Here is a 13,680-nt window from a genome sequence, read left to right on the forward strand (position 1 = left end):
CGCTATCAAATGGATGCCAAATATGACCAAAAATGCCAGACTTTTCATTGGTGAGATTTTTACTACTACACAGTGGCTGTATCAGATGAGCTGTTGTCAGAGGCTGTGCCACAGCAGCACCCTGACTTTGTTGGGAGGCCAGACAACCAATGATATCCCACAATCAAGATAATTTCCATGCTGGTATATTTCAAAAAGGGTGTCACACAAAAGGGCAGAGGACCATGGCTTTTTCCAATGCCTTGACTGATCTCCATATTATCACTAAAGAAATCTAGGAGGAAAAGGAAAATTAATTTTTTTTTTTGGAAGAGGGAACATAGGAAGGGGCAGAAAGATTTTAAAAAAAAAGATATTACCCTAAGCACAAGTGATATTACTCTGGGGTTTCCCATAAGCCACAGAAATGGAACATCTCTTATCCTGTTATTACAGGGACTTGATTAGCAGAATCATGAGTTGCAACAGAAAGGCAATGGCCTGGAGTAATCCGAGGTTGAAATATAAAAAGGCTAAAATGTTTGTTTTATATCTATTCCTAGAATAGAGAATTATACGGTCAGTTGCCACTCCCCACAAGGGTCACAGCACGAAATACATACTGAGCAGGCGATCCAACAGGTAAGAGGGAACCATGAGCCCCCAGGTGCCTAGGATAAGGAAGCGTCGCAGGGCGGGGCTCCTGTGGCATGCAGCACTCAGAGAAGGTGCACAAAAATAAAGTGTGATTCTTAAAAAGTGACTTGCCATAGAAAAGTGGGAGTGATGCTAACTACATGTGGGTCTGGCGAGAGTTCCCATCAGGAGTACAAAACCTCCTCCTGAAAGTCGCTATCATAACAGTAACCATAATCATACAAACAGTAATACTTGCTTTTGATTCAAACATTTTCACAGTAATTAATGTGGACGGGGGTGGTGGTGTATGTGTGTGTGTGACCAGGATACACCCTAGGTAGGCATCCCTCCAGGTGGATCAGAGCCTGCATCTCCAGGGATGTTTAGCGTGTGCCTCTTACAGGCTTTCGGATTTGCTACCTTGCAGTCCACCTCTGTAAACTGCACCTAATAAATACCTTTCTCTATGTACAAAACAGAGATGACGGGCGGACACACAGCCGTGGAGGTGTCCTCAGTGGTCAGGGAGGGTGTCATCCTAGGCCACGCGCACATGGGGCTCATCTTCGGTTTCCTGGCCCAGGCTGGTGTAGGTGACCGAAGGCTCCACCTGAGCTGTGGCTGGTAAGTCCACGACGGGTCCTGAAGGGTTGCGGAACTGCTTGTAAACCCGGGGGTCCTGGGCTATGTACGTGGAGGTGGACGAGTAGAGCACCAGCCCGAGGAGGATGGTGAAGAAAGACAGGAGATACAGTCCTGAAAACTGAACAACACAACAGCCAGTCACTTAGCAGCCAGAGCCAAACTATGTACACAGGAGCGAGAGAGAGACAGAGCGGAGCCGTTTTCTCTCGTGACAGGCAGCTTGATGAGTCCACCAATGATCTTAATGGAAGATGAATGTTCTCTTCTACCCTGGCGTGGTCTTATTGATTCTCCTTATCTTTTTTCTTGATTCTGTGGCTAACACAGAGGAACATTTAGCTAATTGTCTCTAAAGCACCCGTCCAAGTTACCTGATGTGGGATAGCTAGTTAATCACAAATTGAAATACATCAAGTTAAAAGCAAAAAACTCTCCAGTATCACTCAATAAAGAGTTGGTTGGTTGTGGCTTCATTAAACACAGAAGAAATATAGATACACCACTTAAGGTTGTAATGAAGCCATAAACACCGAGTCCCTCACTGACACAGCTGCAGCAGGCACTTTGGTTTCACCTTAATCCAATTCAGACACTATTTGTCTTCTGAGTAGGAATTGTTAATGACTTTGGTAACTGTCTTTGCAAGATTAGATTATCCATGGATAGATAGAAATAGTATACCCTTTCATTCTTGCTCCACTAATGTAAAACCAAAACCAAACAGGAATGGATATATAGTGTTGTGTTTCTAAACTACTGCTTGACAACTCAGAGTTTTGTGGGGAAAAAGAAAGAAAATATTGGTGTATAGAACTTCTCTGAGAATTTGCATGTTTTTTAAAAAAACGATACCTTCTGGGCTTTTTTGAGTAGTTATTGTGGAATTACTTGAGTAGTCAGTGGGAGAGAGGGAGGTAACACTATGAGTATTGCCATGGTAACAATGTGAGTGTTGCCGTTTCTGTTGTTTCAGTCATTCATTCACGCCTTCATTCATTCACGATGCCTTCTCTGTATCAAACATTCAATTATGTACTGAGGAAACAGAAATGAAAACATATTGTCCTTACTACCAAAGACTGAACAGTCTCAGTGGAGAACCAGAGGTACAGATGGAAAAAAATAACACGATGCGCTTATGGCGTGCTGATTCTCCTTGTAGTCGATGGCAGTTGTCCTAGTCTTGACCACATCCTGCATCTGTTACCCAGTCCAAGCTCGCCCTGCTCATTGCACTATAGGCTAATAAATCCGAGGGTTGAGATCTTGAGGCAAGGAATACAACTTTGGAGAGCAAGCTGACCCAGAAGATGGCAGACTAATGGCTTGAAATTACCATCTTGTCGGGGCCCGGATGCTAGGTTCTTCTATGGATCAGACATGGGGGAAGGTTAGGACACAAAGTAAAAATGACCATTTAATTCTTGCAAATGTCTCCTAGAACGGCAAGCCTCAGGCAGGGGGATGTGTGAGTTTCACTTCCTTACAGTCATTTCACTGGTGGTATGAAATGGAATATCTGCTATTATATCAACAAAGATGCCACAGCTATCTGCAATTCCAGCTCTCCAAATGTGAACTTCTGAGCCACTCCAGTAAGCAGCAGATGAGGGGCGCCATTTCCCACACAAAGAACTCAGGAAAGTCACAGTCCTGCACAGGGTCAGGCTGTCTCCCTGTGAATCAAGCAAAAGGCATCCTAGCCCAAGGGCCAGGAAGAGGAGGAGGGGCAGGCAGGGCTCCCTGAGGCAGGCCGTTAAGTATGCCTATAATATCAAAAGCAGCAAAATAAGAGTTAAAGTCACAGAAGCAGAGCCAGAATGGATTTAAAATTAACCCTTCCCAATTACACATCCATTTGGAAAACAAGAATCCATTTGATTTTCCTTTTGGGGGGAGGGGTACCAATTCCTTTATTTGAGGGAATGGTACTAAGGAAAGAACTTAAGTAGACATTTTGGTACAACTTATAGCAAAGGTGCAGTACAAATATGCATGTACTGCCTTGGTGACCAGGGACATCACCCCTGTGGCGACAGGAAGCCAGGCTGAGGAGGTTTGGCTTTCATTATCCCTGTTTCCCAGGGTGTGCTTGTCAAAGAGATACTCTGCCATGCCAGACTTGATTTTCCTATTTTATTTTTTTATGCTCATACTCTGAAACAACCAGGCTTCCCCAGTGGTTCAAATGGTAAAGAATCTGCCCGAAATGCAGGAGACCCAGGTTTGATCCCTGGGTCGAGAAGACTCCCTGGAAAATGGAAAGGCTACCCACTCCAGTATTCTTGCCTGGAGAATTCCATGGACAGAGGAGTCTGGTGGGCTATACAGTCTATGGGGTCACAAAGAATCAGACACTGCTGAGTGACTAATACTTTCACTTTACTAAAACTAGGAGGAACTGGCAAAAAAAAAATTAATTGGAAGCTGGAAGAAAATAGGAAAAGGATCGAGAGAGTCTATAAAGTTGCAATGTTATTATAAAGAGTTATAAGATGGCTGCATGGTGTGTGTGCTCAGTTGTCTGACCCTTTGGGATCCCATGGACTGTAGCCTGCCAGGCTCCTCTGCCTATGGAATTTTCCAGGCAAGAATACTGGAGGGGGTTGCCATTTCCTACTCCAGGGGATTGTCCCGACTCAAAGATCGAACCTACATCTCTTGTGTCGCCTGCATTGGCAGGAGGATTCTTTACCACTACCCGAAAGTGTTCAATAATAGGAAAGGCAGTTTTGAAAATGGCAGATAGAAAAATTATTCGTGTGGCTAAAAGTCCTTGCTGTAATATTTTGTTGTTTACCTTACTCTCTCTCTCTTTTAGCAGCAAGGTAGTTAAGACTAAAGATCACTTCTTAATTTTCTTTCCAGAGCCGCATCACTGACTTTAATTCCTTTATCGATCACAGTCATATGATAATACTTCTTCAGATGGCTTGTATACTGGATTCAGCTTATAAGAGGTTCACTAAACTTGATTAATTCTGTTAAATAATTCTTTTCTTTATGAATTTGTTTATAAAATAAGATGGTAGCAAAACAATATGGAGGTCAAGAAGAAACAGAAACCACGGACTGGTTCCAGTTTTGGAAAGGAGTACATCAAGGCTGTGTATTGCCACCCTGCTTATTTAACTTATACGCAGAGTACATCATGAGAAATGCTGGGCTGGATGAAGCTCAAGCTGGAATCAAGGTTGCCGAGAGAAATATCAATAACCTCAGATATGCAGGTGACACCACATATATGGCAGAAAGTGAAGAGGAGCTAAAGAGCCTCTTGATGATGGTGAAGAGGAGAGTGAAAAAGCTCGTTTAAAACTCAACAATCAAAAAACTAAGACCATGACATCTGGTCCCACCACTTCATGGCAAATAGATGGGGAAACAATGGAAACACTGACAGATTTTATTTCCTTGGACTCCAAAATCACTGTGATGGTGACTGCAGCCATGAAATTAAAAGATACTTGCTCTTTGGAAGAAAAGCTATGACAAACCTAGACAGCATATTAAATAGCAGAGACATTACTTTATCGACAAAGGTCCATCCAGTCAAAGCTACAGTTTTTCCAATGGTCATGTATGGATGTGAAAGTTGGACCATAAAGTAAGCTGAGTGCCAGAGAACTGATGCTTTTGAACTGTGGTGTTGGAGAAGACTCTTGAAAGTCCTTTGGACTGCAAGGAGATGCAATCAGTCAATCCTAAAGGAAATCAGTCCTGAATATTCATTGGAAGGACTGATGCTGAAGCTGAAGCTCCAGTACTTTGGCCACCTGATGTGAAGAACTGACTCACTGGAAAAGACCCTGATGCTGGGAAAGATTGAAGGCAGGAGGAGAAGGGGACGACTGAGGATGAGATGGTTGGATGGCATCACTGACTCAAAGGACATGAGTTTGCAAAGCTCTGGGAGTTGGTGATGGACAGAGAAGCCTGGCGTGCTGCAGTCCATGGGGTCGCAAAGAGTTGGACATGACTGAGGGACTGAAGAGCTTCATCCTTTACTTGAAACTTTCCCTGATGTCTCAGAAGATAAAGAATATGCTTGTAACGCAGGAGACCCAGGTTCGATCCCTGAGTAGGGAAGATCCTCTGGAGAAGGGAATGGCTACCAACTCCAGTATTCTTGCCTGGAGAATTCCATGGACAGAGGAGCCTGGTGGCCTACAGTCCATGGGATCACAGAGTCGGACACAACTGAATGACTAACATTTTCACTTCACTTTCAACAAATGAAATGAGCTTGTTCCTAACAGTAGCAACATTTCAAATATTTTGATACTGACCTTCATTTTCAAAAAACCCTCATGCATCTCCAGTTTCAAGTGAGAAACTTGCAAGGGAGGTTTTGGGTGTGAGGCTGGCTCTGTTGCAGCAGATGGAGGCAGAGACATTAAGAATGGGGCTCTGAGATTAGAACTGCATTCTATCCACAAACTGGATTCAAATCCTAGCTCCTCTCCTCTCTGTCATTTTGGACAAGTTCCTTTCCAGGTCCAAGTTCCTCATCAGTACAGTGGGGATAACCATACCTACTGTATAGAGTGGTTATAAGGATAAAATTAGGTAAAGCATGTGAACACTTGTCCTAGTGCCTACATCACAGTGAGGATTCAATCTACACTGGCCCCATTGTAATCATCAATGACTGTATGTATCAGTGTTACCACATTTTTATATAATCATTGATTAAATTGCCTTTCTTTTATAGGCTCTTGACTACAGGACTGTATCTTTCTTGACCAGTGTCAAGTACAGAGTCTGGCATAGTGTGTGTGTTGTGAGTTGTGTCTGACTCTTTGTGACCCTATGGACTATAGCCCCAGGTTCCTCTGTTCATGGAATTCTCCAGGCAAGAATACTGGAGTGGGTTGCCATTTCCATATCTATTAAGTTTTATTTGCTCTTTGTTTACAGTTTGAATGAATTAATGCATTTATTTATTATTATTTTGGTATTAAACATCTAAGTTGAGATTTAATAATCAAATGACTTTAATGGGCCTAAATCTATACAACTAGAAAACTACATGGTTTGAAAGCCATTTCAATGTAATTTTACAAATATATTGACTAGATTAAGTGAGGAAGAGGACAATTTTTAAAGGAGGCATTCTTTTTATATTGACTAAAAGATGGCAGGGGTGAGCAGAAAGGAACATAGGAAACCCTCAGAGAGCTGTGCAGCAGGATATGAAGTGACCATGGGCTAACGCTCTACTTTTACTGATGTGTGTACCAACCTCCAGGAGGAGCTGGTTTTTCTTTCCTTCCTTGAGTATGAACGTCAAAAGATGTCTTTTGCGATGTATGCCTCTTTGTAACATGACTTTTACAAGGTTCCTGATGTTGGGCTCTGACTGTTTTTGCTCAATGACCCCACTTGGACCTATTAATGATCAGAACTGATTGTGATTTAATAGGTAATGAAAAGCTAAAAGATTCGCTTAGCTCTTAAAGAGAGACATATGAAAAAAAAAAAAAAAAGAGAGAGAGACATATGGTAGTTTTCTCTCCAAAACCACAAAGATTCAACAGATAGAAACGATCACTTGTGAGAGGTAGAAAAAGACCTGGAAAAGAACGGTTGTTGATGGGTTTCTTAGGAAACTGGGGTTCAAGGGAATGAGACTTGCAGCTCCTGCAGCTATATGAGAAAAAGGAAAGGTTTAGATTTAAATCCAATTTAGGTCTAACTTATAGAGGTGACTGTGGCTCAGATCATGAACTTCTTATTGCCAAATTCAGACTTAAATTGAAGAAAGTGGGGAAAACCACTGGACCATTCAGGCATGACCTAAATCAAAACTCTTATGATTATAGAGTGGAAGTGAGAAATAGATTTAAGGGACTAGATCTGATAGACAGAGTGCCTCATGAACTATCGACTAAGGTTCATGACACTGTACAGAAGACAGGGATCAAGACCATCCCCAAGAAAAAGAAATGCAAAAAAGCAAAATGGCTGTCTGAGAAGGCCTTACAAACAGCTGTGAAAGAAGAGATGTAAAAAGCAAAGGAGAAAAGGAAAAATGTACCCATTGGAATGCAGAATTCCAAAGAATAGCACGGAGAGATAAGAAAGCTTTCCTCGGCAATCAATGCAAAGAAATAGAAGAAAACAATAGAATGGGAAAGACTAGAGATCTCTTCAATAAACTTAGAGATACCAAAGGAACACTTCATGCAAAGGTGGGCACAATAAAGGACAGAAATGGTATGGACCTAACAGAAGCAGAAGATATTAAGAAGAGGTGGCAAGAATACACAGAAGAACTGTACAAAAAAGATCTTCATGACCCAGATAATCACAATGATGTGATCATTCACCTAGAGCCAGACATCTTGGAAAGTGAAGTCAAGTGGGCCTTAGGAAGCATCGCTACGAACAAAGCTAGTGGAGGTGATGGAATTCCAGTGGAGCTGTTTCAAATCCTGAAAGACGATGCTGTGAAAGTGCTGCACTCAATATGCCAGCAAATTTGGAAAATTCAACAGTGGCCACAGGACTGGAAAAGGTCAGTTTTCATTCCAATTCCAAAGAAAGGCAATGTCAAAGAATGCTCAAACTACCACACAATTGCACTCATCTCACATGCCAGTAAAGTAATGCTCAAAATTCTCCAAGGCAGGCTTCAGCAATACATGAACTGTGAACTTCCAGATGTTCAAGCTGGTTTTAGAAAAGGCAGAGGAACCAGAGATCAAATTGCCAACATCCACTGGATCATGGAAAAAGCAAGAGAGTTCGAGAAAAACATCTATTTCTGCTTTATTGACTATGCCAAAGTCTTTGACTGTGTGGATCACAATAAACCGTGGAAAATTCTGAAGGAGATGGGAGTAACAGACCACCTGAGCTGCCTCTTGAGAAGTCTGTATGCAGGTCAGGAAGCAACAGTTAGAACTGGACATGGAACAACAGACTGGCTCCAAATAGGAAAAGGAGTACGTCAAGGCTGTATATTGTCACCCTGCTTATTTAACTTATATGCAGAGTACATCATGAGAAGTGCTGGGCTGGAAGAAGCACAAGCTGGAATCAAGATTGCTGGGAGAAATATCAATAACCTCAGATATACATATGATACCACCCTTGTGGCAGAAAGTGAAGAACTTAAGAGCCTCTTGATGAAAGTGAAAGAGGAGAGTGAAAAAGTTGGCTTAAAGCTCAACATTCAAAAAACTAAGATCATGGCATCTGTTCCCATCACTTCATGGGAAATAGATAGGGAAACAGTGGAAACAGCGGCTGAGTTTATTTTGGGGGGCTCCAAAATCACTGCAGATGGTGATTGAAGCCATGAAATTAATAGACGTTTACTCCTTGGAAGGAAAGTTATGACCAATCTAGACAGTATATTAAAAAGCAGAGACATTACTTTGTCAACAAAGGTCAATCTAGTCAAGGCTATGGTTTTTCCAGTAGTCATGTATGGATGTGAGAATTGGACTATAAAGAAAGCTGAGTGCCAAAGAATTGATGCTTTTGAACTGTGGTGTTGGAGAAGACTCTTGAGAGTCCCTTGGACTGCAAGGAGATCCAACCAGTCCAGCCTAAGGGAGATCAATCATGAATATTCATTGGAAGAACTGATGCTGAAGCTGAAACTCCAATACTATGGCCACCTGATGCGAAGAGCTAACTCATTGGAAAAGACCCTGATGCTGGGAAAGATTGAGGGCAGGAGGAGAAGGGGATGACAGAGGATGAGATGGTTGGATAGCATCACCGATTCAATGGACATGAGTATGGGTAAACTCCAGGAGCTGATGATGGACAGGGAGGCCTTGCATGCTGCGGTTCATGGGGTTGCAAAGTTGGACATGACTGAGTGACTGAATTGAACTGTAGAACTGAGGAAGCTTAGTGAAAATACGAGTGGAAAGAGGGAGAAAATAAGGTCCAATTAGAAAGACAAAAGATATAGGAAAAGAAAATTTCTCAATAGCTAGGAGAAAACAGGATTGAAAAACTTGGATTAGCCATCCCCCCATATAATTCTTTTCTATGTTCACTTAACATGTATTTTTTTCCTGTTTGTCTCAGTTTGTGTATGTACACACACAACACACATACCTCAGAGCCACTATGGCTGACCTGATAGGTCCTGCCTTGTGAACGTTTCTTAAAAAATTTTTTTTATTTTAATTTATTTGAATGATATAAAATATTTAATTAAAACCACAAAAGGCAAAAAAGGAATGAAACATAAAAATAGGGACAAAAATCAAGGGCAAGGAATAGAAAATAGTAACAAACATGGCAGATAATAATTCAATTATATCAATAAGCACTTTAAACATCAATGATCCAAATACATTCGGAACTTTTCTTGAGAGAAGCTGAGTAGCCTGAGAGAATAGCATCCCTGAAAGCTTCTCGTGTATGGCAGATGAGCAAAGGACAACAATTCCCAGCCTCCTGTGGTTCCAAGGCTACATATGAAGAGTGGAGGAACGAAATACCACGTCAGTCAGTCGGTTCAGTCGCTCAGTTGTGTCTGACTCTTTGCGACCCCATGGACTGCAGCACGCCAGGCTTCCCTGTCCATCATCAACTCCCAGAGTCTACTTGAACTCATGTCCATTGAGTCAGTGATGCCATCCAACCTTCTCCTCTGTTGTCCCCTTCTCCTGCCTTCAATCTTTCCCAGCATCAGGGTCTTTTCAGATGAGTCAGTTCTTTGCACCAGGTGGCCAAAGTATTGCAGTTTTAGGTTCAACATCAGTCCTTCCAATGAATATTCAGGATTTATTTTCTTTAGGATGGAGTGGTTGGATCTCCTTGCAGTCCAAGGAACTCTCAAGAGTCTTCTCCAACACCACAGTTCAAAAGCATCAATTCTTCGGCACTCAGCTTTCTTTATAGTCCAGTTCTCATATCCATACACGATTACTGGAAAAACCATAGCTTTGACTAGACGGACCATTGTTGGCAAAGTAATGTCTCTGCTTTTTAATATGCTGTCTAGATTGGTCAAAACTTTTCTTCCAAGGAGCAAGTGTCGTTTAATTTCATGGCTGCAATCACCATCTGCCAAGGTTTTGGAGCCCCCCAAGATAAAGTCTATCACTGTTTCCATTGTTTCCCCATCTATTTGCCATGAAGTGATGGAAAAAGATGCCATGATCTTCGTTTTCTGAATGTTGAGCTTTAAGCCAACTTTTTCTTTCTCCTCTTTCACTTTTATCAAGAGGCTCTTTAGTTCCTCTTCAATTTGTGCCATAAGGGTGGTGTCATCTGCATATCTGAGATTATTGATATTTCTCCCAGCAATCTTGATTCCAGCTTGTGCTTCTTCCAGCCTGGCAATTTGCATGATGTACTCTGCATAGAAGTTAAATAAGCAGGTGACAATATACAGCCTTGACGTACTCCTTTTCCAATTTGGAACCAGTCTGTTGTTCCATGTCCAGTTCTATCTATTGCTTCTTGACCTGCATACAGATTTCTCAGGAGATAGGTCAGGTAGTCTGGTATTCCCATCTCTTTAAGAATTTTCCACATTTTGTTGTGATCCACACAGTCAAAGGCTTTGGCATAGTCAATAAAACAGAAATATGTGTTTTTATGGAACTCTCTTGCTTTTTTGATGATCCAGCAGATGTTGGCAATTTGATCTCTGGTTCCTCTGCCTTTTCTAAATCAAGCTTGAACATCTGATCACGGTTCACATACTGTTGAAGCCATGCTCAGAGAATTTTGAGCATTACTTCGCTAGCATGTGAGATGAGTGCAATTGTGTGGTAGTTTGAGCATTCATAGCTCAAGGACAGCATCACTGGTAAAACTTCAAAAGACAAGTTACCTTGACCAAACAAAGGGGCTCTATTGGATATGAGCCTGCCATGGAAACCTGAGAATGGGTAAGAGTTGAAACTGGTTTCTCAGCTGCATAAGGAAGCTGCTCAGAAATGAATTCAAGGATATTTCTAGGTCTTAGACGTGGTTTCTGACATGGAGGTATTTCAGGTACACAAAGAATATGTGGTCACAATTATCATATCCTCTCTAGTTCTTATTCGTCTTTTAAAGAGATACAGATATAATCAAACCTTTCTACATTAAAAATTTTTTTTAATTGAATTTTTTAAAAACTTGTTTTTTTTTTTTTGGGCCACACCATGAGGCATGTGGAATTTTAGTTCCCTGACCAGGGATTGAACCCACATCACCTGCACTGGAAGCATGGAGCCTTAACCCCTGGACCACCAGGAAAGCCCTCACTTTCCACATTTTAAACTGTTAATTAGAAAATACCTAGGATGGTAGAGTCTGGGAATCTGCAAATTTAGCAGTTGCAAAAATGCAACCATGGGTAAATGGAATGATGGAGGTTACACAGACAGGCTGGTAAAGGTGAGGTTTAATAGCTGCTGGGAAGAATTTCTGCATATGGAGACTGGCCTGGCATTTTCAGCAGCAAGTTATGCCTGGGAAGAATTAGACTTTTCATTAAATTTGTGAAACTGACTTGAATATTCTGCACATAAAGCACAGGCTCCTCTCCTTAGTACTACCACTCTGCGATATGAAATCCTATATAAAGATAAAACTACTGGTACATCTAATTGAGATTTCTAGACCAAAAAACAAAACAAAACAAAACAAAACAAAATGAGCCCAATACTATTTCAAACAGAACCAGATTTCATAGTTTGGAGATCTAAGGTACCAGGGTAGTTTAAAGATTCATCAGTGACAAAGTTGGGCAAAATACCAATCAAAAGAATGAATCATCATTAATGATAGTGCTGCTGCTGTGGAATTTTTAAGTCCCAATATTATGCATAGGTAAAATTGGGTTTTATAACTAAATTGCCTGAGGAGCCCAAGGTCTTGAGTCCCCACTTGATATATGGTTTGAAAGGTGGACCTTGAGGACCACAGCTGACCTTCTGAGTGTCCTGGGGCAGGAAGGAGAAGATGGATTATCAGTGACAACACGTCTCTTAGCAGCTGTGTGAATCTCAAGGGTCTGTAGACCACACCTTGAACCTGGGAGTGGAATGGTAGGGAGAGAACCAGAGGCAGCTGGCCATTGCTGGGCAGGCTGCAAACTGTGTCCTCACTGGGACCCTGTGACAAACGGCCCTGCCTGGTTCTGATCTATTGCTCCTGAGCCTGCGCCAGCTGCTATTCAGGGCAAGGAAACTAGACAGACCTGCCTCCACAGAAACGCCAACATAAACACGCTGGTACTTGACCTCTTAATTTTGGCTCTGCCTTATCCTAGCAAGATCACTTTTATTATTATTAAGGGCACTAAAAATGCAGAAGTTCTGCTTCTGGGTTTACTGAGCTGGAAATAAACTGCCCACAAAGGCCTGAGCTTTTCCAAATTCTTTGGATCTGCTGCATTGTTGCTTTATCTCCTACTCTTGTCTCCTCGTATTTCTCCTCTTCTTCTTTTTTCTTCATTTTTTTAAAGAAAAAAAAAGGGGGGGCTAAATTTCTCTGGCTACATTTTGCAATACCTCTTTATTCTGAGTCATAGCACAGAAAATATTAAATGTGGCATGGTGCACGACAGACACCAAAATTGGTTGTTTTTAGGGACTAAGAATACTGACCTCCAAGCCTGGTTCCACATGCTTTCTCCAACTGGGAGAAAAGAAATAACCCCAAATTCATGCTAATCTAATCAAGAGAGAAAATAAGTTAATAAGTGCCTTAGTTAAAATGCCAAATGGTCTTTCAATCCATGTCAGAAAACTAAGACATTGCTAAGGTTTAAATATTTGGGAAACAAACTTACCCTCCAAGAATCTTATTGTTAAAGAGAGAAGCAGCAGCCAGGGCCCTTGCCTCTCTGTGGCCTGAGGCTGTCACTCCTGTCGAGCCTATACCTCCAATGTAATCTGAGTTCAGTTTATGATGCCTTCTGTTTGGTTTGCAAAACCAATTCATTTGGCAGTGTAATCTGTGCAGCCAATCACATCTAAGGCCAATAAGGGTTCTTTTATACGCAAATCTCTTCCCCTGTGGGTAGTTTCACACATGAGTACAGCAATAAGGAGTTAAAAATGGGTTCCTGCCACTATCTTTTATACAACAAACAGACATTTTCACTTGGTTTGATGAAGTGATAGAAATCCTTGTTCACGGAGATTCTATTCTCTGCAGTCCAGCAAAAGAAGGTCATCATAGCCAAGTTGGAAGTGGAATAAAAGGGGCAATAGTCTGTGGGTAATTGGACCATAAAAAAGGCTGAGCACCAAAGAAGTGATGCTTTCGAACAGTAATGCTGGAGAAGACTCTTGAGCCTCCCTTGGATAGCAAGGAGATCAACCAGTCAATCCTAAAGGAAATCAACCCTGAATATTCATTGGAAGGACTGATGCTGAAGTTCCAATACTTTAGCCACCTGATGCAAAGAGCCAAGTCATTGAAAAAGACCCTGATGCTGGG

The 13,680-nt window shown here is 41.7% G+C and overlaps 1 protein-coding gene across 1 annotated transcript in view; it reads right to left on the reverse strand.

Annotated features, from left to right (window-relative positions):
- Nucleotides 1-1,156: 1,156 nt before the first annotated feature.
- SLC35F1 (solute carrier family 35 member F1) overlaps nucleotides 1,157-13,680 on the reverse strand; it is a 407,884-nt gene continuing 395,360 nt past the window's right edge. Inside the window, exon 8 of the mRNA XM_068985430.1 lies at nucleotides 1,157-1,381. Coding sequence (XP_068841531.1) covers nucleotides 1,157-1,381 — 225 coding nt within the window. The remainder of the gene's footprint in view (nucleotides 1,382-13,680) is intronic.

This window comes from Capricornis sumatraensis, chromosome 13 (genome assembly GCF_032405125.1).
Source record: "Capricornis sumatraensis isolate serow.1 chromosome 13, serow.2, whole genome shotgun sequence".
NCBI lineage: Eukaryota > Metazoa > Chordata > Mammalia > Artiodactyla > Bovidae > Capricornis > Capricornis sumatraensis.